At 39.4% G+C, this 22,088-nt stretch overlaps 1 protein-coding gene and 1 long non-coding RNA gene across 2 annotated transcripts in view; one reads left to right on the top strand and one right to left on the bottom strand.

The window, feature by feature from the left end:
* Positions 1–21,967, top strand: LOC146890828 (uncharacterized). Its single transcript, XR_015735474.1, has 2 exons — positions 1–239; positions 17,385–21,967. It is a non-coding gene; the product is annotated as an uncharacterized LOC146890828 (long non-coding RNA).
* Ddx50 (DExD-box helicase 50) overlaps positions 7,320–22,088 on the bottom strand; it is a 26,596-nt gene continuing 11,827 nt past the window's right edge. Inside the window, exons 8-15 of the mRNA XM_048451630.3 lie at positions 19,197–19,346; positions 15,118–15,279; positions 13,910–14,029; positions 13,103–13,176; positions 12,721–12,880; positions 9,885–10,019; positions 8,330–8,374; positions 7,320–7,821 (exon numbers count right to left, since the gene is read on the bottom strand). Coding sequence (XP_048307587.1) covers positions 7,543–7,821; positions 8,330–8,374; positions 9,885–10,019; positions 12,721–12,880; positions 13,103–13,176; positions 13,910–14,029; positions 15,118–15,279; positions 19,197–19,346 — 1,125 coding nt within the window. The 3' untranslated portion in view covers positions 7,320–7,542. The remainder of the gene's footprint in view (positions 7,822–8,329; positions 8,375–9,884; positions 10,020–12,720; positions 12,881–13,102; positions 13,177–13,909; positions 14,030–15,117; positions 15,280–19,196; positions 19,347–22,088) is intronic.

Below are 22,088 nucleotides of genomic sequence, written 5' to 3' on the forward strand. Positions count from 1 at the left end.
GTGTAGCGTGGAGGCACTCTTGGTATTCTCGTTTAACTAGAGCTGGATTCCCACCGGCCCTGTGAGATAAATACGTCTAGCCAGCTAGAACTGGATGACGACCTAAGCCTAAGCCTGCTGCCTCCGTTTATCAAATCTGGGTTTACCGGCAGTCTTGCGATGTGTATCCTGAATCCTGTGTGGAAAACTGATGGAGGTGACAGCCAACCCCTGGTGCCTTGGTGAGCTCCAGAATTCAGGTACCAGCGATATAGCTCAGGTCTCGTGACCTGAATTTAAGATCCCTGGAATCCAGAACCGGCTGCACAGTTGTTCTTACACACGCGCGCGCCGTGGCACTCAAGACACCCATTTACACACCGTACAATATGAACAATTGAAAAGAACCAGAATTGGCAGGGTGTAGGTGTGCACGGTGTTAATCCCAGCACTCAGGAGCAAGGGGGAGGGGCTCAAATCTCTAAATGTGAGTCTGTCCTGGTGTGCGTACTTCAAGGCCAGCTAGACGTCCTGTGAGAGCCTGTCTCCACAGCTCTCCACCCCGCCCCCAATTTTTTTCCAGAAAAGTATAGTCTTTTACTCATGTGTGCACTAACAAACTTCCCGAGCATTCTTCCTGTCAAATGTGAGAAACAGGGCTAGAATTCACAATACCCAAGACTTGCCTGTCTTCAAGGAATATAGTCTGATGGAAGAGATGGACAAATGTTTGAAGGCCTTAATAGGGCCTTCAGGCTAGGAATGGGTTCCCAGTGATGCCTGTGTTGTATGATTCACAACCTCCATTGAGTAAGATGAAAGTAGCAAATTGAATGATCTGTGAGAATGTTAGTTTTTGCTCTTGCAACATCCCTGACTGGCCTTAAACTCATTGATCTGCCTATGCTGGCATTACGAATTTATACCACCACACCAGTGGTTTTTTTTTGTTTGTTTGTTTGTTAAGAGTTATTTTATTTATTATGTATACAGTGCTCTGTCTGCCATGTTTCCTTGTAGCCAGAAGAGGACATCAGATCTCACAGGTGGTTACAGGGAATTGAACTCAGGACCTTTGGAGGATCAGTCAGTACTCTTAACCTCTGAGCCATTTCTCCAGCCCCTGGTGATAAGTTTTTAAGCTTCTTAGATCTTCAAATAATTGGGAGACATTTATCTTAGTAGTTTGGAAAAAATGAGAGTAGAAAGTGCATCTCTTCCACCTTTACATGGGTTTTAAGTATAGAACCCAGTTCTTCAGGATTGCATCATGAAATAGCAATCACTTTTGCCAGCTAAACCATCTCACAGGTCCTAAGAAAATGCCCATCGCAGTATTAATGGGGAGACATCAAAGTGTAGTAGAAATTCTGGATTCAAATGTTGAGCTTTGCTGCTTTGGACTTTGGGTTTGAGGTAAACCTCAGAAGGCTGGAAATGGAAAATGTTCCCGAAATAATTTTTTTTTTCCTTCCCTGGTCACGTCTTTATTCGGAGCATTCGGTTGAGGAAAATTGGGGGAAGGGAAGAGAGAGTGCAGGGACAAGAGAAAGCTTAGAGAGAGCCCGAAATAATTTTTTGTCTCTTACTTTCATATAATGGAAATAAAATATTAACATTATTGACACTACCACACTGCCATGATAATGGGTATATGGGAAGGTGCTTGGGAAGTGTAGAACACAGGAACAAAGAGACCCTGTCTCAAAGAGAGTGGAAGCAAGGACCAGCACTCAAAGTTGTACTCTGACCTCCACATATATGCCCTGCTATGTATGTGCCTGCGTTCACATAAACACGTACATACAAATCATGTTTTAAAAAGATTATTTCTGGGGACAAGGTCTATGTAGCTCTAGCTCTCTCTCTCACTCAACAGAGCTCCACCTGTCTCTGCCTCCCTAGTGCGTCACTGTGGCTGTTTTGTGGTGGTTTTGTTTGGTTTGTTTTTTGTTTTGAGACAGGGTTCCTCTGTAGCTTTGGAGCCTGTCCTGGAACTTGCTCTGTAGACCAGGCCTTGAACTTACAGAGATCCACCTGTCTCTGCCTCCTGAGTACTGAGATTAAAGGGATGCACCACCACTGCCTGGCTTGGTTTGGTTTGTCAAGTCATGGTTTCTCTGTGTAACAGCCCTGGCTGTCCTGGAACTGACTTTGTAGATCAGACTTCCTGCCTCTGCCTCCCAAGTGCTGGGATTACAGGTGTCTGTCACTACACCTGGCTATATTTCGTTTTAAAATAGAAATTATTTAATTTTGTTAGAATCCCTGATGACAGGAAAGGCAATCTTTAGTGTCTAGATCCTTTAGATTCACCTCGCTAGCATTTACCTATAGCTTATCTCTCAGTCTGTCACACAAATCCCCTCAGTGGCTGATCAAGGCTCAGAAACCCCTCCAGCGTTGTACTTACCACTGCTCTCCTCAGCAAACATTACAGCAATAGGTGCTACTCATAGCTGACAATAAATACTTAGACAGTGTTAGTTTCTTTAGCTATAATGTGCTTTTGCCTAGATGGCCATTCCCAGCCTTTTTGATGGTTGTGTATGTTTATGGGTCTCTGTGTGGTTGTGCACATGCCCTCTTTGCCCTTGGAGTCCAGAAGATGACATTGGATGTCTTGAGGCTGGAAGTAAAGGCAATAGTTGTAAGCCACTTGACATGGGTGCTGGGATCAGAACTCAGTTTTTCACAGTATTCCTCTTAAACTGAGCCATCTCTTAACTCACTGGTCACAAACCACCTACCACCACCCTTTTTCTGTTTAACACCTGCTGAATGAAGCTCAGTTTATCTCTGGATTTCTGGGCTGGGTATTCTTACTCTCTGAACTTGCCAGTCATGGCACTGCCATTAATTTAGGTTTTTATGTCCTATTATTTCACTAGATTCTGATCTTCTGAGGGCAGAAACCAGGCACTCCTCATTCACCCAAAACATTGCTTGGGACACCATGGACATAGTATCATCTGACTGAATGTACTGGTACTCGGGCACTGTAGTAGAGATTTGAGTGTGAAATTAGAGCTCATAATCACGTAAGTGCAGCCCACTATCCCCCCATGACTGCTTAGTCTAGCAGACACATTTTCCCTCCTTGGCTGACCTGAAGTCTAGCTCTTGGAGAGAAGGGCACCCCTCCAGCTTGCCCATGCCCATGCGGTTCCTTCCCTCATTCCATGTGCCTGTTTCCTCAACCCATTTCTGCTCCACTTTTTATACTCAGTCAGTCTCACTATGTAGGCTGATCTGGCGTGTTATGTATAGATCAGTTTAGCTCCCAACTCAGAGACCCACCAATCTCTTCCTTACCTACTCTATTTTTAATCCACGTTCTTTTTAGATCTCTGTGTGTGCGTGTTTCGGGTCACCCAAAGCTGGAGTTACAAAGCTGGAGTTACAGGCAGTTATGAGCTGCCTGATGTGGGTGCTGGGAATTGAACTTGGGTCTTTTGCAAGACCAGTATGTGCTCCCTTAACCACTGAAGCCATCACTCCAGTCCCTCTTTTACTCTTTAGATTGCAAACCTCTCCAGCTCTCAGACCTTCAGTCCCCTGGCCCACCACATTGTAGTCACTTCTATCTGCACGTCAGTCTAGATGCCACAGACATTAATCATGTTGCCAATCTGCTTGGCCAATCTTTTCATTTCTAAGAGAAGCCACCATCGTCAGTCTCCTGCTCCCATCTCCATTCCCACACAGAATGAGAATGCTGTGTTGCCTAGGGAAACCACTTCATTCTTCTGATGTTAACCACTGCATGTCTAACCTCGACTTTTTACCTCAGCAACCACAGACTTGCATACATGTTTTATTCCTAACAAAATATTGAAAGGCACTGCCACCCGAAGCTAAAATTTCTAGCCTGTGCATGATCTCCTCATTCATTTGAGTTTTTATAGGAATCTTGCTAAATTTCTCCTTTCTGGACTCTTCATATTATTTCAGCATGAATCAGATACATATCCGACCACCATCCTCGTGCACAAAAATCCTAGCCATCTTGTGTTCTACTCACAGCTTTGATTTACTCTCTCCTACCCATGGCCAAATTTCTATCAAGAGCTCTTCAGTCTTGGTGCATATCTGACTTGAGTCTTTTTGGTTTTTTGTTCTGAGACAAGGTTTCGGTGTAGCTTTGGAGCCTGTTCTGAAATTCACTCTGTAGACCAGGCTGGCCTCGAACTCACAGAGATCCACCTGCCTCTGCCTCCTGAGTGCTGGAATTAAAGGCGATAATCACCACCGCCTGGAGTGATTTGAGTCTTAAAATATATCCCACGAGCACCTCCAACCATCCGGTCTCTTACTCTAGAAGGACATACTGGAGTTACAGGCATGTGCCACCACGCCCACTGTCTGTGCTTCTACTCTCACCACTCCAGTGATGGTTCTTTTTGTCAATTTACTGACGAGCTCGGACTTGCTTCCTCATTTCCTTTGAAAGCCTGCTATTGGTGAGCTTTCTGCCCTCAGTGTTGTCAATGAGATCTCCTTCCCCTCATGCAAGAAGTATCTCTTGGTTTTTTCCTCAGTCTCAAATTTTACAATGCTTTCCTTGGATAACTGCATTTATATGGAATACAACTTTATTATTCCCAAACCTATGTCTCTGTAAGAAACCTTATGCTTTAGACCTGTAAACCCAACTGCCCACTGTTTATCTCTTCTTAAGACTCTCATGGGGTCTACTCAAATTAAAATATACCTAATAGCCAGATGTGATGGTCACCTTTATCCCAGTACTGGAAGGCAGAGGCGGGCAGATCTCTTAAGTTTGAGGCCAGCCTGGTCTACATAGTGAGTTCCAGGACAGCCAGGGATATGTAGAGACCCAGTCTTCAAAATAAATAATAAAAATATAAAAATATATGTATACCACACACACACATATGTAACCATGAATTATATCCCTACTTCTTCCCATGTCTCTTTACTTCTCAGTATCCTGATGACAAATCCTTCCCTTGTATCCCTCATCTTCTAGTCCAACTAACATTTGTCCCAACAATTCTATCCCCTAAAATCGTGTTACTTGTTTCTTGAGACAAGGTCTCACCATGTAGCTCTCATGCTGGACTCAAACTCAGAAATCTACTTGCCTCTGCTTCTGAGTACCAGGATTAAAAGCATGTACCACCATACCTAGCTTACCCGTATTTCTTAATATCCACTGCCACTAATTTTGGATAATAGTTAAGAAACTGGGCTTTTGGGGGGGCTTAAACCTTCACTCCACTAAGTCGGGCAGTGGTGGTACACACCTTTAATCCCAGCACTGGGGGGGGGGGGGCAGAGGCAGGCGGATCTCTGTGAGTTCAAAGCCAACCTGGTCTACAAGAGCTAGTTCCAGGACAGGCACCAAGGCTACAGAGAAACCTTGTTTGGGGGGGGGGGGGGACCAAAACACACACACATAACCCTCATACCACTATGTAGTATTCTAGCTATGATTTTGGATGGATAATTCTCAAGTGCATTGGTTCTCATCACATAAAACATTACTAATCAGTTTGGCTCACCAGCATCTCTCTATATTGAATTACTCCTACAACTTTTTTTCTTTCAGTGTTAAGAACTGAGTCCTTTCCCTACCAGCTAGCCAAGTACTCCACTACTCAGCTACATCCCCAGTCCTCCTATAGAATCTTCAGAGGTCTCTTGGCCTACAGTCTAGCTGTCCTCCAATGTGTACATCTCCATGAAGCCAGTAATCTTTCTGAAATACAAACCTAATGACGTTATTCCTCAGGACTGAAATGGCTCAGCAACTGAGAGTACTCTTTCTTTCTTTCTTTCTCTCTCTCTCTCTCTCTCTCTTTCTTTCTTAAAGAACCTGGGTTCAATTCCCAGCTCCTACATGGTAGTTCACAAACATCAGATCCAATACCACCTTCTAACCTCAGATAGTACCAAGCGTAACCATAGTACACAGATATATACATGCAAGCAAAATACACAAAATACTAATAAAAACCCCTAATATTAATAATTTTTTAAAAACCAATCATTTCTGACCTTAAAACCTTTGTAATGTTCTTTCTATTGTACTCAGTCAAAATGGAACATCCTAACAACAAAGATAAGGCTTTCAACACTGGATACTCTTAACTACTCAATCTTCTCTCTTCCTTCTCCCCTATGAAAACCACTCTAAATTGTGTGTCTTCAGACTTATTCTCTGGATTCCTGTATATGTTGTTCTCTCTGCCTACAAGCCCTCACCTTTCTAAAGTCATCTGGCTGGTGGTGGAGGCCAGTCTAGGCTACAAAAAAAACTTTAAAAAAAAAATCCACAAAACTATTTTCTCTCTTTATACATGTGTTTATATATACACACATACAAGTGATGTGTCAGATTTTCTTGTAAAAAGACTTCCTGATCTTCAAATTGCATAGATACACCATAGTCCTATGCATTCCACACCTGGTTTAGTTTTAGTCTTTATTCATTCATGTCTGTAACTGGCTGATTGCTGGACAGTGAGTTTTATAAAACTAATGACTATCCCTATTTATAAATGTGTGCCCTCGTGACTGCCAGAATAGATATACAGACATTCAATAAATGATTGATAAATTAGGGAGTGTATATTGCTTTCATACCTATCTACCTAAATCTGTGTATTAAGTTAAACCAGTACATTTCACCAGACATGTCAACAGTTGATGGAGGAGGGTTATCTGTCTATTGTGTTATTTTCATTGGTCAATAAAGAGACTGCCTTGGCCCTTTGATAGGACAGAAAATTAGGTAGGCGGAGTAAACAGAACAGAATGCTGGGAAGAGGGCTGTGAGGCAGACACCATGGAGCCAGCCACCAGGTCAGACATGCTGAATCTTTCCCGGTAAGCCACACCTCGTGGTGCTATACAGATTATTAGAAATGGGTTAATATCAAGATATGAGAGTTAGTCAGTAACTAACTCTCTAGAGATAATGGGCCAGGCAGTGCTTAAATGAATACAATTTGTGTGTTGTTATTTCTGGGACTAAGCTAGCCGTGCGGGAGCCGGGGGAGGTGAAAAACAGGCCTGCCCGCAGTTCCCCACTACAAACAGTTAACAATCCTTAATGTAGAAAAGGCTTTGTCTTATCACATGACCCATAGATGTATAACCTAACATTAATATACCACACCTTGTGGCACATACCTTTAATCCTAGCACTCGGGAGGCAGAAGCAGGCAGATCTGAGTTCTAGGCCAGCCAGGTCTACAGAGTGAGTTCCAGGATAGCCAGGGCTACACAGAGAAACCATGCCTGAATCAAAAGATTACCACATTGTAGAAGATATTTTAAAAGATTACACTGAGAAAATTCTGGACACAGAATGAAAACAGACCAATAAAAGGGTTTTTTTTTAATTCAAAGGTATAGCTGGATAAGTAGATTTGTTTAAACCATTCTTGTGAAATACTTTTTAAAAAAATACGACCAACTTCTTTGCAAATTACAGACAAATACCTCAACTATGATGACCTAATTTTTGGTGAATAATATACATGATTAGACAGAAATAGGCAAGCTCACACTGGAAGATTAACTATCAAATACTTAGTCAAAACTCCGCTTATGGCCCCCACTTCTTGAGCGATTTCTGTTCCCATTTCGTCTTCTACCATCTTGCCGACTTCCTGACCGACTCCCCTGTCGACTCTGTCTACCTGATCGGCCACCAGATCGACCACCAGATCGGCCTGAACGGCCTGACCTGCCACCTGACCAGCCGCCCCTCTGTCTGGGATTGGAAGATGTGTTTCCATCATAATATTCTTCAATTTCAGGTAATTTGGCTGGCACTGAGAGTATCCAGTCTGAGTCATGCCATTCTGCCTGTTAAAGGAATATACAGGATTAACAGAAATGCAAAATAAAACCCATAAACAAAGCTGGGCAGCTGTGCTGCACATCTTTAATCCCAGCACGCAACCACATAGTGTCTCATAGCCATCTATAATGAGATCTGGTGCCCTCTTCTGACCTACAGGGATACATGGAGGCAAAATGTTATAAATGTAATAAATAAATTTTTAAAAAATTAGTTATGGGACAGGCAATATTTCTTTTCTTTTTTCCCAAGACAGGGTTTCTCTGTAGCTCTGAAGCCTGTCCTGAAACTTGCTCTATAGACCAGGCTGGTGCCAAACTCATATTTGCCTGTCTTTGCCTCCCAAGTGCTTGGATTAAAGGCATGTGCCATCACCACCTAGCTTAAGGACTTTCTTAATTGATTTAGGCATGATAAATGACTCTAAGATTTCAAACAATTTTTTTTGGCTTTTCAAAATAATCTTTTAAAGAAACATACTCAGTTATTTAAAAGATAAAAATTTTTGAATACCTGTAATCTTTCTGACTCATTTGTAGGAACATCAAAGCAAACACCCTAAAAGAAAAACAAAAAGATTTTTATTTAGATAGATGAGTTAATTGTTACTAATTAATATTTGTTGCATTTTGCTTTTAAAAAGTATGTTTCCCATGACTGTTTACAAGATCAAAGCAGGTGACACAAGAGCACAGATGATCTGTAGTACTTACTATAGTTTCTCATCTCAGATAGAACCAAGTATAACTAATAAGACTCTGAAGTACCTAGAATATTTTTTGTAGATACTATAATTGTCCCATGTCCCTTAGAAAATGGTCCTTTTAGCTGGGCAGTGGTGGCATAAGCCTTTAATCCCAGCACTTAAGAGGCAGAGGCTGGTGGATTGCTAGTTTCAGAACAGTCAGAACTTCACAAGAGACACCCTGTCTTGAAGAAAAAAGACAGACAGAAATAAAATGGTTCTTTTAATAAAGTTCTTTAAAACATTAGTGAGAAGCTGGGAACACGGGTCTGAGGTATAGTACTTGCTTATCACATGCAAGTCAGTGGGTCAAACTCTACCACTGCAAAAGACTTAAGATTTTTGTTTGTTTGTTTGTTTTGAGACAGGGTTTCTCTATAGCTTTGGAGCCTGTCCTTGAACTAGCTCTTTAGACCAAGGTGGTGTCCAAAGCAGAGATCCACCTGCCTCTGCTTCCTGAGCGCTGGGATTAAAGGTGTGTGTGCACCACTACCCGGCTGAGACAAGGTCTTTGTGTAGTCTTGGCTATCCTAGAACTAGCTCTGAAGACTAGGCTGGCCTAGAACTCACTGAGATTCACCTATGTAGTAATGTAAGATAAACAATCTGAGTTATTTTCTCTCAAACACTAAAAGAAGTCAATTCCTAAGATTAAACTTTAAACTGAATGTGGTGGTGCAATATGGAGGCAGAGGCAGGTAGATGTCTGTGAAGCAGCCTGGTCTACATAGTCAGTTCCAGGACAGCCAAGGCTTATGCAAAGAGACCTTGTATCAAAAAACAAAAACAAACAAAACAGCTTCACAGTAATTTACAGTAATTCACAGTAGGTTACATGCTTGTAACCTCAGTCCTTGGAAAGTAGAATGAAGAGGAGCAAGAGTTCAAGGCTTTTCTGGGCTACTATAAAATACCGTCTTTGTCAAAAGAAAAGACCCTCACATTAGCAGCCAATAGCAGACAACAACAAAAATAGTCCATGTTCTCTAAATTTTAAGAGCTGTTCAACTGTGACACAGAAATTAAAAACAAACACACACAACTACACGTAGTAAATAAATCATTGCAGAGACTTAGATCACTTAAATCTTAGGCAGGTGTGCTGTTATCTGCTTACAATCCCAGGGAGGACCCTGAGTCCAACGCCAGCCTGAGCTAGCTACACAGGAATACCCTGTCTCAAAAAAGTAAGGTATTAGTCAAACAAGGCTGAATGACTTACAACTCTGAAGGAAGATACCAATTATTTAATCCCAAATCTATGAAGTTTTTGTGAATATTATCAGTAACTGGCTAGAATGCTTCCTATCTAGAGAAACCTACCATATTTCCTTTTAGGAGGCACATTCTGGTGACTTGAGACACAGCAGTACTACTCAGCTTTCTGTTAAGCTCTTTCCAAGCACAGTTGACATCCTGTATTTCTTCTGGGCTTTCCAGAGTCATGGTCACAAACCCCTTTAGAAATAAAAAGTCCTATTATCTTGGGAAAAATTCAGCAGCAGGACAATGAAGTTTGAACTCTATGATCCTTCCTGATTTAACTACGCAGATCCCATGCAGTATGCCTACACGCAACATGGCTACTGAAAACTCACTTCTCTCAAACAGTACTAGAAGGCTGCACACATCACTGAAAGCACCATGTGCTGTTCACTGCTGTTACAGACCACACAGAGGCTATGCTCTATGTGTTACGAGACACGATTAGACCACAGCATCACAGGAAGAGTTGGGAAAAAGTAGTGAGGAATAAGGAAACATTAAAATTCAGTTACTTAACAGTGAAAAACGAAAACATCAAAATCTCCAAATTTCTGGAGGACAACCACAAAAAAAAAAAAAAAAAAAGTCCATGAAGCGGCATTGGACAGCAAAAGAACCATCATGAAACACAAGAAATATTTTACCTAGCACATACTTAATGACTACCTCCTATCATGTTCCCTAGACCTTGCCAAGGGCTAGAGATTTAATAACAAACAAATATTTTCTCTCACAGACATGGCTTTCTTGTGGTGGGGGTAAAGTGGAGATAGTAACAAAGGACATAAAATACCATTGATACATATCATAAAGAATAACACAGCAGGACTGGGGAATGTAAAAAAGTGAAGAGAGGACCAGTGATCAGCAATGATTTCTCCAGTATGATGGTATTTAAGCAGAGGTCAAAATAAAGGAGGAAGCCACACAGCCTAAGGGGAAGGGGCTGAGAAGATGAGTAAGCCTAAAAGTCTTTGCAGGAGTGAATTAATGTAGAAGTAAAGTCAAACGGATTCAGACAGGCAGAGAAATCCAGACAGTGATAAAAAATGAAGTCACACAGGCAGCAAGCAGAATACTCTGTAGGACACACATTATGGGACATTCACGATAAAGACTTCAGAGTTAGAGACACCAGGAGCAATGGCTGCAGGCTGGAGAGATTTTCAGAGGTTAAGAGCACTGGCTGCTCTTCCAAAAGACCCTGTTCAATTCCTAGTACCCAGAAGGTGGCTAATAACCAGCCAGTGGTAACCACAGTCCCAAATGTGCTGCCCTCTTCTGGCTTTGAAAGCACTGCATACACACGGTGCATATACAAACATTCAGGTAAAGACTCTTAGATATAAAATAAAATTTAAAAAAAAAATTAAGACATCAAATATGGTCCATTCCATAAGAGGAATTTCAAGCCATTTGTACATTGTTGCCAAGATATTTAATTAAAAGCTAGATGATCTATCTACTAAAAGATTCTTGGTTAGGTTGGCCTCAGACTTGCAACATTCTCCTACCTCTGCTTCCCAAATGTGATTGCAATGTGGCCACCTCTGTGGTCAAAGAATTCTTTTATGGAACTAGAATTAGTGGTATATGATCTATGAAGTATCTTAACATTTTCTTTTAAAAGTAAGTTTTAAAATTGTTTTTTATTTGAGAGACTGAAGCAGGAGAATTGTTGAGACTTCAAGGTAAACCTGGGATAAATAGCAAGACCTTGTCTCCAGAAATAAAATACCCAGGTTGGTGTGTGCTAGTGCATGCCTAAACAGGAAATCTCTGTGAGTTTTAGGCCAGCCAGTGGCACACAAATATTCATGGGGTTATTTTTTAGACAGATTTTCAGTATGTAGCCCTGGCTGGTCTAAAGCCTTTATGTCCACTAGGGTAGTCTCAAAATTCAGTCTACTGTCTGCTTCCTGAGTGCTGGTATTACAAACATGAGCTACCACTTCTGGCTTGTTTGGTTTTGAGACAAGTTTAGCTGTGTATGTAGTCCGTGCTAACAGCCCCCTGGATACTGAAATTCCAGTCATGCCCACAATTCCTGGCTAAATATTATTTTATAAAGCATCTATTGAGTTTTTAGGGATCCTCTAGGTATTGTCAGGTAAAACAAAACAAAAGAACTTTACAATCTTAGCAGACCAATAGCTTCTACCAAAAGCTAGGAATATTATCAAGTAACATTTAAGATGTAAAAGAGATTTTTTTTTTCCCACCTGGCTGTTACCTGCCTACCTGATGTCCTCATCAGTGTATGTAGCAAATTCTCCAATTAATGACTTTTTGTTCTGCAACTATGAAAGCACACGTAACCACTTCCATGGTGGCACACATCCTCCACAGTCACTTAAATCCAAATTTATGCTAACTCACATATAGCTGAAAATAAAACTATCTCATACTCCTTTTGGAGTGAGAGCTATGTTTTGTATGGGCAGAAGCAAATCTAACTATAGATATCAGAAGACTGATACAGAACCATCTTTGTAAGCAGATTCGACTGTGATACTGTCATTAAGTAGAATATCATTATTTTTAGAAGATACAAGTTGAAATATTTAGGAATGATGTCTTCATGTTTCAACTTTCAGTTTACCAAAGGAAAAAAAGTACATATGAATATAAAGCATATGTTACACAGTATTAACAGTTGTTGAATTAAGATGGATGGTAAATGTTGTTGATTGTACTAGTACTAGTTCTGGGATTGCAAGAGTGTATACAAGATGAGAAAGATTTTTCTAGAGAGAAAAAAGAAAAAAAAAACAGCAATGAAATCTTAATCTATTGAAGGAATCAAATGCAGTATTTCAGTAATGTACTCTATAACTGCAACAGCTCCGTTTTAACCTTCTCTAGCCAAATATACACTTCCACACTTTTCTACCTTGTCAGAGGTGATCAAAGATCGTGGTTCAAAGCTTGATGCACCAGAAATGTGAGCTAATGCTGCAGCCAATGCATCCACTGCCCCTTTCTCTTCTATCAGTCTTTGAGCTGATGGTCGGAAAAAATCAACAGCAGCATAAGAAACAGAGGCCAGAGACCTATGGTTTAAAAATAGTAAATGTTCTTGGTCAAGATACAGGGCAAAAAGTAAAGGCAAGATCATCATTGGAAAAGAAAGAGTAACATTTTCATATAATAATGTAACTAAATGTCTTCTGGCAAAACCCTTGACTAAAATTTTCTCATATTGAACTAGGAGAGCTTAAAGATGAACAGCCTAATACAGAAGAGAAATTACTCAGCAAGGTCAGAAAGCATACCTGATGGCATCCATGCTTTTAGATTTAACTAAATCCATTGTAGAAGGAACACCTACACGTTTAAAAGTAATTCCCTGAAAATGAAAGAATTACATTAAAGAAAAAGGAAGTCGTCATAGTTAATTTCTAAATTAATATAGTTTGTTGAATTTCCATTTCTTGGACTTAAAGATTTCCAAGCCCTAGCAGATGAAAAAAAAAATTGCTTTTTCTAACAAGTCATCTATTCCAAAAAGAAAAAACAAACAAAAAAAGTTAAAAAATTGTCCCTTAGTTAAATTATGGAATTTCACTTGGAAAACAAAGCCAATTCAAAAAGAGAAAAAGATGTCATTTTAATCTGTCAACATTTTTCTTATCATTTTAATTTTATAAAATATATTAGTATATGGAAATAAGCATAAAGGTAAAATGTGAGACTACAAGAAAATACAGGCCATACAAAATGCATTTTTAATGAAACTGGCTATAGTATTATGAACCTAACTAAAACAGCAATGCCAAGTGAGAGTCAGTTGCCAATTCACAATGCTTAGATGATACTGGAACCATTAACACACTTTCAACTTTAGTATCAAGGGAGAAATTCCAAGAAAAAAGGAGTATGTCAGGTCTTCTGGCTTCACAATAAAAACTGTATAAAACAAAGTCTTAAAACTAATACAAATTTAGCTCTCCACACATTTAACATCCTAATGTAGCTTAAGGTGAGAAATACTGGGTAGGTGTATTTGTAAGATCAAACGTAAAAACTCTCTTCTATGGCACCATTAGGTAAGACAGTTGAGACAATTTCACTTTACTCACTGCTTTCTGTTCCACATATCTCAGCTGTCCTCTTTCTCTTGGCTGATAAAAACATACACAAATTCCCGTCCGGCCAGCTCTACCTGTACGTCCAGAGCGATGGATATAGGACTCAACATCCTAAGAAGAAAAAAGAAAATTCATTTTATAAACTTGACAAGTGAGCCAGCCATGATGCATATCTGTAATCAGTACTCAGAATTAGGCATGGTAGTCCAGGCCTATAATCCCAGTACTTAGGAGGCTGCTGAGCATCAAGTTCAAGGTCAGCCTTGTGTTAAAAAGAGCTCCAGCTCTGCCTGGAGAACCATTTCTCAAAAAAAGCAAAAATACATTCAATTCTTCTGTACTTTACAACATCATGAGTAATTTATATCCTAGAATTCTGGAATAAAAAGAGATTTTAAAAGCTATTAATCCAAACCTGAACAAGGACAACTTCAACAGACATGACAAAAAGAGAGGAAATCTCACAGGGCTCCAATCCTAGACAAGAAACTATAGGCAACTAAGGAACATGAAGAGAAACAGTCTTCCTCAGGGAAGAACCCTCCAGTTGGTTATCTGATACCAAGAGGTCAGTCTTGGAATCATATACACAAGAGTAACGTAAGGACCAAGAAGATTCTATTTATATATTTAGGAGTATGTCTTTGTGTGTGTGCACAAAAAGAGGCTATGAATTTGAGAACACAATAGACGTATCTGGGAGGGATTGGGGGAAGAAAAGGGAAGGTAGAAATGATGTGATTATATTTTAATTTTAAAAGATTAAATTTTAAAAAGCAGCTATTTATAAAGCAGCTATTTACCCGCATACACTAGAGTTCTGTATATGAAACTTTTTAAAATTCCTTAATGAGATATTTATGTTATTGCCATCGTTCTTTGGTTCTGTGCAGGAATTCGGTATGTACCAATGGCTGGCCTGGAACATGCAGTAACCCTTCAGCCTCTGCCTCCCAAGTACTGGACTGTAACTATGTGCCACCATTTCTGGCTCCTTGTATGATTGTGTTGATTAATCTTCAGATGCAAACAATAAAATCACTTATTTATAAGGGTGGTATCAATGTAATACCATCTTAACAGAGGTTAAGATCAACAACAAATGAAAGACATGTTTTTCATATCAAAAGCAGCACTTCATAAATAAAGTAACATTTACAAAACTATTCTGATTGTTTAAATTAAACCCCATTTCCTACCTGTGGAGGAGAACTCTGAATCACCAAGTCAACCTCAGGAATGTCCAAGCCACGGGCAGCCACATTGGTTGCCACCAAAACTTTAAAACTACCTTCTCTGAAGCCTTTCAAGGTAATTTCTCTCTGTGACTGTGCAATGTCCCCATGCAAACACTGGGCATTCTATTAGAAAAAAAGCAAAAAAATAAGTGTACATCTCATATCTATAACTTGGTATTCCAACATCATTCAGTCTGTGCCCTTGTTTTACTTTTCAATTTTATATTTAAGAACAATGCATAATTTTTTAAAAAATGATTTATTTATTTATCTATCTATTTATTTATTAATTATGTATGCAGTATTCTGTCTGCACGTATGCCTACAGGCCAGGAGAGGGCTCCAGATCTCATTGTGGATGGTTGTGAGCCACCATGTGGTTGCTGGGAATTGAACTCCGGACCTCTGGAGGAGTCAGTGATCTTAATCACTGAGCCATCTCTCCAGGCCCCCAACTTATGATTCTTTTTTTTTTTTTTTTTTCAATTTATGATTCTTAAACAGAAGGAAAGAACAGAATCCTACAAGTTGTCCCCTGACCTCCACATTTACATTGGCATGAGTACATGTGTTCAAACACTAAAATACATAAATAAATGTAAAAAAGTTAAAACCCAAAACATTGCAGAAATTATACTGCATAAAATGTAAATCTTATTTAATATCAGCCTCTAAGAAGTAATTAATTGGTAATAGTTTGAAAGATAGTTTATTCAAATTCTATTATATTTCCACAGTGTCAAGGATTGAATCCTTTGTTCATCCTAGGAGGAACAAACATTTCAATCACTGAGCTACATGTTGGACTGAACATGTTTCTCTAATTCCTTTTGTTTTATAGACAACCTTGAAATATCGCCCAAGTTAGCCTCAAACTCAATATCCTGCTGCTTTAGCTTCCTGAATGCGGGAGATTACAAATATCAATGCTCAGCTTTTCTGTTTGTTTGGGTTAATTAAAAGTAAGCTTTGGCAGGGTGGTGGTGGCGACAGCTAGTAACAAGCCAAAGCTATTGGCTGAGCATTGATAATTTACATTCAGCCTCTGAGTCAGTTATTTGGGACTGAACGGTCGGGACAAGAAACATCCCATTACACATAAGAGTAACAAGAGGAGACTATAATATTGAGGGGAAAGCGTCACTGAAGTTGAGATCTGGACAATATCAAGAAATCAACTGATAGGCTGGTTAGAGCACCGGCTGTTCTTCCAGAAGACCAGGGTTCAATTCCCAGCAACCACATGGTGGCTCATGAGAATCTATAATGAGATCTGATGCCCACTTCTGGCATGCAGGCATACGTGAAAGCAGAATACTGTATATATAATAAATGAATAAATCTTTAAAAAGAGAATGTTTGAAAAAGAAATCAAACTGATATAAAAAGAAACATTTGGGCTAAGGAGTCTGGGTGAGAAATATAACTTGGGAAACAAACTACAAGTATTTGAACAAAACTACTGCTAAAACAAAGTGAAAAGATGAGAGTTGGGACTGGAAATAACGTTTTTCTGAAATGAGTGGGAATAAGTCAATGATTATAAGGTAAATACTATCATGAACATAGTTACATTTGGAAGGAGGAAATAATCTGGAACCCCCAACCAAACACATACACACCTTCTCTTCCTCCCTCTTCCTTATTTCTTTGTTCGATCTACTCATTTTGGTTTTTTTTCAATATGGTTTCTCTGTGTAGCCCTGGCTGTCCTGGAAATAGCTCTGTAGACCAGGCTGTTCTCAAACTCAGAGATCTGCCTGCCTCTGTCTCCCAAGTGCACCAACATGTCTGGCTTAAACATTCACACACCTTTGTAAAAAGTATTTTGCTGGGCAGTGGTGGTGCACACCTTTAATCTCAGCAGTCAGGGGCAGAGGCAGGCAGATCTCTATAAATTCAAGGCAAGTCTGCTAAACAGAAAGAGTTTGAAGATAGCCAAGGCTGCAAAGAAAAACCCTGTCTCAAAAAAGAGTATTTATTTTATGTGTATGTCTAAATGTCTGCATGTATGTGTGTACACCATGTACATACATGCCTGGTGCCTTTGGAAGTCAAGGGATCAGATGGTCAGATCACCTGAAACTGGGAGTCACAGACAGTTGTGAGCTGCCAGGAGTGCTAGAAACAAAAGTTATATATTCTTCAAGAGCAGGAAGTGACCGTAACCACTGAGCCACCTGAACCATCTCTCTCCAGCCCCCAAAAACAAAATCTTTATCTGACAGTGACTGTGATGACAGCAGACTGAAAAGAGATGATGCTGACAACCAAGCAGCTTTGCAGGTCTGGATTCTAGAAAGCAGTGAAGATGGATGTTCCTCATGAACAGGAAAGAATCAGATGAAAAGCATGGTCCTGGCCAAAGAGGCAAGTGTGACATGTCCTCAAACTGTAATTGCTTTTTACTTAAAAAGACTTACTTTGCATTCTTGTCTAGATAAAGAGCAGAAAAATACTATTATATAAAAAAACTACATTCCAATGAAAAGTTAGTTATGCATGGGCAAGTTGGGATTGTTCGCTTTTTTGTTGTTGTTGTTGTTCCATCAACAGCACTAGTTACTGGTTATTTGAAACAAGCAGCCATTCCTTATAGTTGTTTATCAGAAAGGAGTATTTGATAGCATGTACATCTCCTCTGAATGTAAAGTGTTACTAAATGTTGGGGAAATTTTCCAGCCATTACTTAGTCAGAAGTTACTATTAGTTTGTATGCAGAATGACTATTTAGGGGTTTAATTTGTGTGTGTATACATAAAATACTTAGGCAACAACATTTCTGTTGATTGCTTGCTTTTCTGTTTCTTAAATCATTTTTTAATAGTTACTCATCCATTTTGTGTAGAAGAGAGTGCACATGCCATGGCATCCATGTGGAGCTCAGAATACAAGAATTGGACTTGAATTCAGAAACCTGGCATGTTCACCACACCAAGCTTATAATTCTTTCTTATAACACAATTTAAATAATCAAAATTCCTACCAACTAAAATTGATTCTAGCTACTTCCATATTTTCTAAATCATATTTTAAATGTCTTTAAAAAGGAATGGAGAGATGGCTCACTGCAGAAGCCTGAGTTCAAATCCCCAGAGCCAATGTGAAAAACTAGGTATGACTGTTGTGTTCATAGCTGTAAACACCAGTGTTCTGGGGCGTGTGGTGAAGACAGGTGACAGGAGTAACACTGGAGAAATGCCAGCAGCTGGTCTAGCGATAGCCTTAGTGAGAGACCCTGTCTCAAGTGACTAAGGCAGAAAATGACAGAGCAGGATGCTTGGTGTCCTCCTCTGGTCTCTGTGGATCTGTGCATACATGTATGCACGCACACACACATATAAAACATGTTAAAAATTTTCTAATGATGCCGGGCAGTGGTGACGCACGCTTTTAATCCCAGCACTCCGGAGGTGAGTTTAAGGCCAGCCTGGTCTTCAAGAGCTAGTTCCAGAACAGCCAAAGACATACAGAGAAAACCTGTCTCGAAAAACAAAAAACAAAACAAAACAAAAACAAAAATAAATAAATAAAAAATCTAATGAAAACTGACAGAATTCCCTAATATCATACAAACCTCAAAAACACTTTTTTTTATGGTTTTAAGATTTATTTTACTTTCATTTATGTGTATTGTGTGTCTGTGTTTAGGCATGTGCAAGTGAGTACTGGTGCTCAAAGAGGGATCCCTTGGAGCTGGAATTACAGGTGGTTGTGAGCTGCCTGTTTGGGTGCTGAGAGCGGCCTTGGGTCTTTGGAAGATCATTATGTATTTTTAACCATGGTGGCATCTTCTAGCCCCATACTATAACTTTTAACTTTGGTGAGGCTGGCTCAGTAGTATACTATTTACCTAGCATGCATAAGGCCCTGGCTTGGTAACAACCAAATCTATTATGATTTAATAGGCAACAAAGTTTACTATATCATCTTCCCAAATTTCTGTTTTGAATAATCAAGTTTAGTCCACAAAGAGTGCATTTTTTTTTTTGCATACTGATACAGCTCCATTATCTAGAAAGAGTGTAAAGAAAGCTTACCTGCTTTATGTGTGGATTCATGGCCATTTCAGTTACATTCTTCTTGGTCTCACAGAAGATTATAGCCCTCCCTTCAGATCCACTGTAGACCTGAAGGACATCTCCAATAACTGCTGGTCTCTGAGACCAATGGCACTGGATAGCCAAATGCTTCAAGGAAAAAAAAATGCAAAATAGGTTTCATCAAAAATTATTTTAAAAAATATTTATTTATTATGTATACAATATTCTGTCTGTGTATATGCCTGCAGGCCAGAAGAGGGCACCAGACCTCATTACAGATGGTTGTGAGTCACCATGCAGTTGCTGGGAATTGAACTCAAGACCGTTGGAAGAGCAGGCAATGTTCTTAACCGCTAAGCCATTTCTCCAACCCTCAAAAATTATTTTTTAAAGTATACTGAGGACATAAGCTCAGCTGGCAGAGTGTTTGTCAAGCATAAATGAAGTCCTGAATTAGATCCCCAGCACTGCATTAGCCAGGACTGGTAAGACATACTTGACCAGTAATCTCAGGGCTAGCCTAGTCTAAGAGTGAAACCCAAACAGGAGGGCTAGGGATGTAACTGAATGGTAGAACATTTCACTAACATATACAAGCTCTGGGGCCAATCCCTACTGGTGGAAGGGAGATGATGAAAATAAATATTATTTGGCTTTAGATCAGATACAAAAATGTACCCTATTGTATTATTACTTTTATATGAACTATATTAACAGGTATATTAACAAAGAAAGAAGATTAACTATTGTCAGGGTCTACTGGGGAGGACAGAATGGGGAATAATTCATAAAGTTTCAAAGTTGAATTTTGGGGTGATGAAGATAGAAGTGTGGTTATGTGTCAGGAATATAATACTAGGTGATACTGAATTAGATAAGAGACAGGGCCCTGCATTAAATCTCCAGCACCAAAAACAATAAATAAAATAAAAGCCAGATGGATATAGGAATGGGCAGATATGTAATAAACAAAATAAGGCATTAAGCCAGGTGTGGTGCAGTCTCCCTGTCTGCTGTCTCAGCACTTAGGAGACAGATTGCCGAGTTCACACCAGGGTATTACATAGCAGACCCAACCTCGAAGACAGATAAAGAGGAGGGTGCAATTTGAGTGGGAAGCAGAAAGATCAGGAGTTCAACCAATCCTTAGCTACATAGCAAGTTTCAAGTCTCTCCAAAAAATCAAAACTAAAATATAAAAATAAAATAAAACATTAGTAATAGGATCTAGTAGCTGGGTACATATATACATAAATGTATCCACTATAAAAGTCTTCCAAACTATCTAAATGTTTACAAATTTCACACATTAAAATGTTTGGAAAAGGTTATACTACATTTTAAGTCTTTTTTTGGTTAGTCAGTTTATCTTTCTTTCTTTTCTTCTTTTTGTTTTTTAGTATAAGCATGTATGCACATGAACACATGCTATGGTGTATATGTAGAGAACTAAAGAGACAACCTGTGGGAGTCAGTCTTCTCTTTTACAATGCAGGTCCAAGGACTCACATATCAAATCCAGGTCATCATCAGGTTGGCTGCAAGCACTTTTACCCATTAGATCAGCTCACTGGCCCTATTATCTACATATAATTTTATTTATTTTTACAATTTACCTATTTTTGTTATATATGTGGATGCTTTGCTTGTATATCTGTGTGTCATGAGCGTGTATCACCCAAGAACTCTGTGCCATCTCCCCAACCTCATCCCCTTTCTTTGTTTTTCACAGGTCTCACTAACTAGCCCCTGCTGGCCTAGAATGAGCTACTCAGAGATCTGCCTGCCTATGCCCACAATACACACACCAATAATGGAATTAAAGGCAAGCACCACCAACCCCAGCTTAAATTATTCTTAAAAAATAAATGTAAAATGACAATTATAGACTACATGCAAAGAAAATCAAAAAGGACAAAGAAAACTAAAATTATACCACCTATAACAAAATCTTCTTCATCTATCTCAAAAAAGAAAAAGGAAAAAAACCTGAATCAGATCAAACTCACAATTTAACCAACATGTGAAGTAACAGGGGTACATGGCAGTAAAATGAAGACTAAGATAAATCAGGAAATTTTTGTTTTATTTTCAAACAAAAAGTACAAGGTAGGGAGGGGAGTTAGGCATGAAAGCACACTGGTAATTTCAAAACCTAGAAGAACTGTGATGACAAGATATGGAGCAGCCTGGGCTACATAGCAAGACACTGACTCAACAAACAGCTGGGTGAGGTGGTACATATCTTCAATCCCAGCACTAGGAAGGAAGAGGTAGACAACCCAAGTTCAAGGCCAGCCTGGTCAACAAAGGAAGTTTCAGATGAGAACAAGGCTACACAGTGAGACCCTTTCTCAAAAAAAAAAAAAGTTGGGAGCAGCAAAATATCTCAGCAGTTAAGAGGGCATCCACATGGTAGCTCACAACCAACTAATTCCAATTCCAGGAGATCCAATGCCAAAAATGCAGGCAAAAAACTCATAAACATGAAATAAAACTAGTGTAGCAGCACTTGCCTATAATCCTAACACTTGGGAGATCCAGGTAGCAAGATCAGAAGTTAAAGGTTATCATCGACAAATGAGTCTGAGGTCAGCCTTTGACACATGAAAATGAAATAATGGCTGGAACTTCAAATGTAGGAGTGAAAAATCTAAAAACAGGAATTTTTAAAAAGCCTTAAAAATAAGTATATATTTGTTATACCATTCAGTATCTGTAGATATTTGAGAATGTCTTTAATATATAAAGCTTCCTCTAACCACTTAGCACTGCAGTGTCCTCTTTTCTGTTCTTTTTCTTTTTCTTTTCTCTCTTGGTTTTTCAAGACAAGGTTTCTCTGTAGCTTTGGAGCCTGTCCTGGAACTAGCTCTTTTAGACCAGGCTGGT

Source organism: Myodes glareolus, chromosome 18 (assembly GCF_982192425.1).
Source record: "Myodes glareolus chromosome 18, mMyoGla1.1, whole genome shotgun sequence".
Taxonomy (NCBI): Eukaryota; Metazoa; Chordata; class Mammalia; order Rodentia; family Cricetidae; genus Myodes; species Myodes glareolus.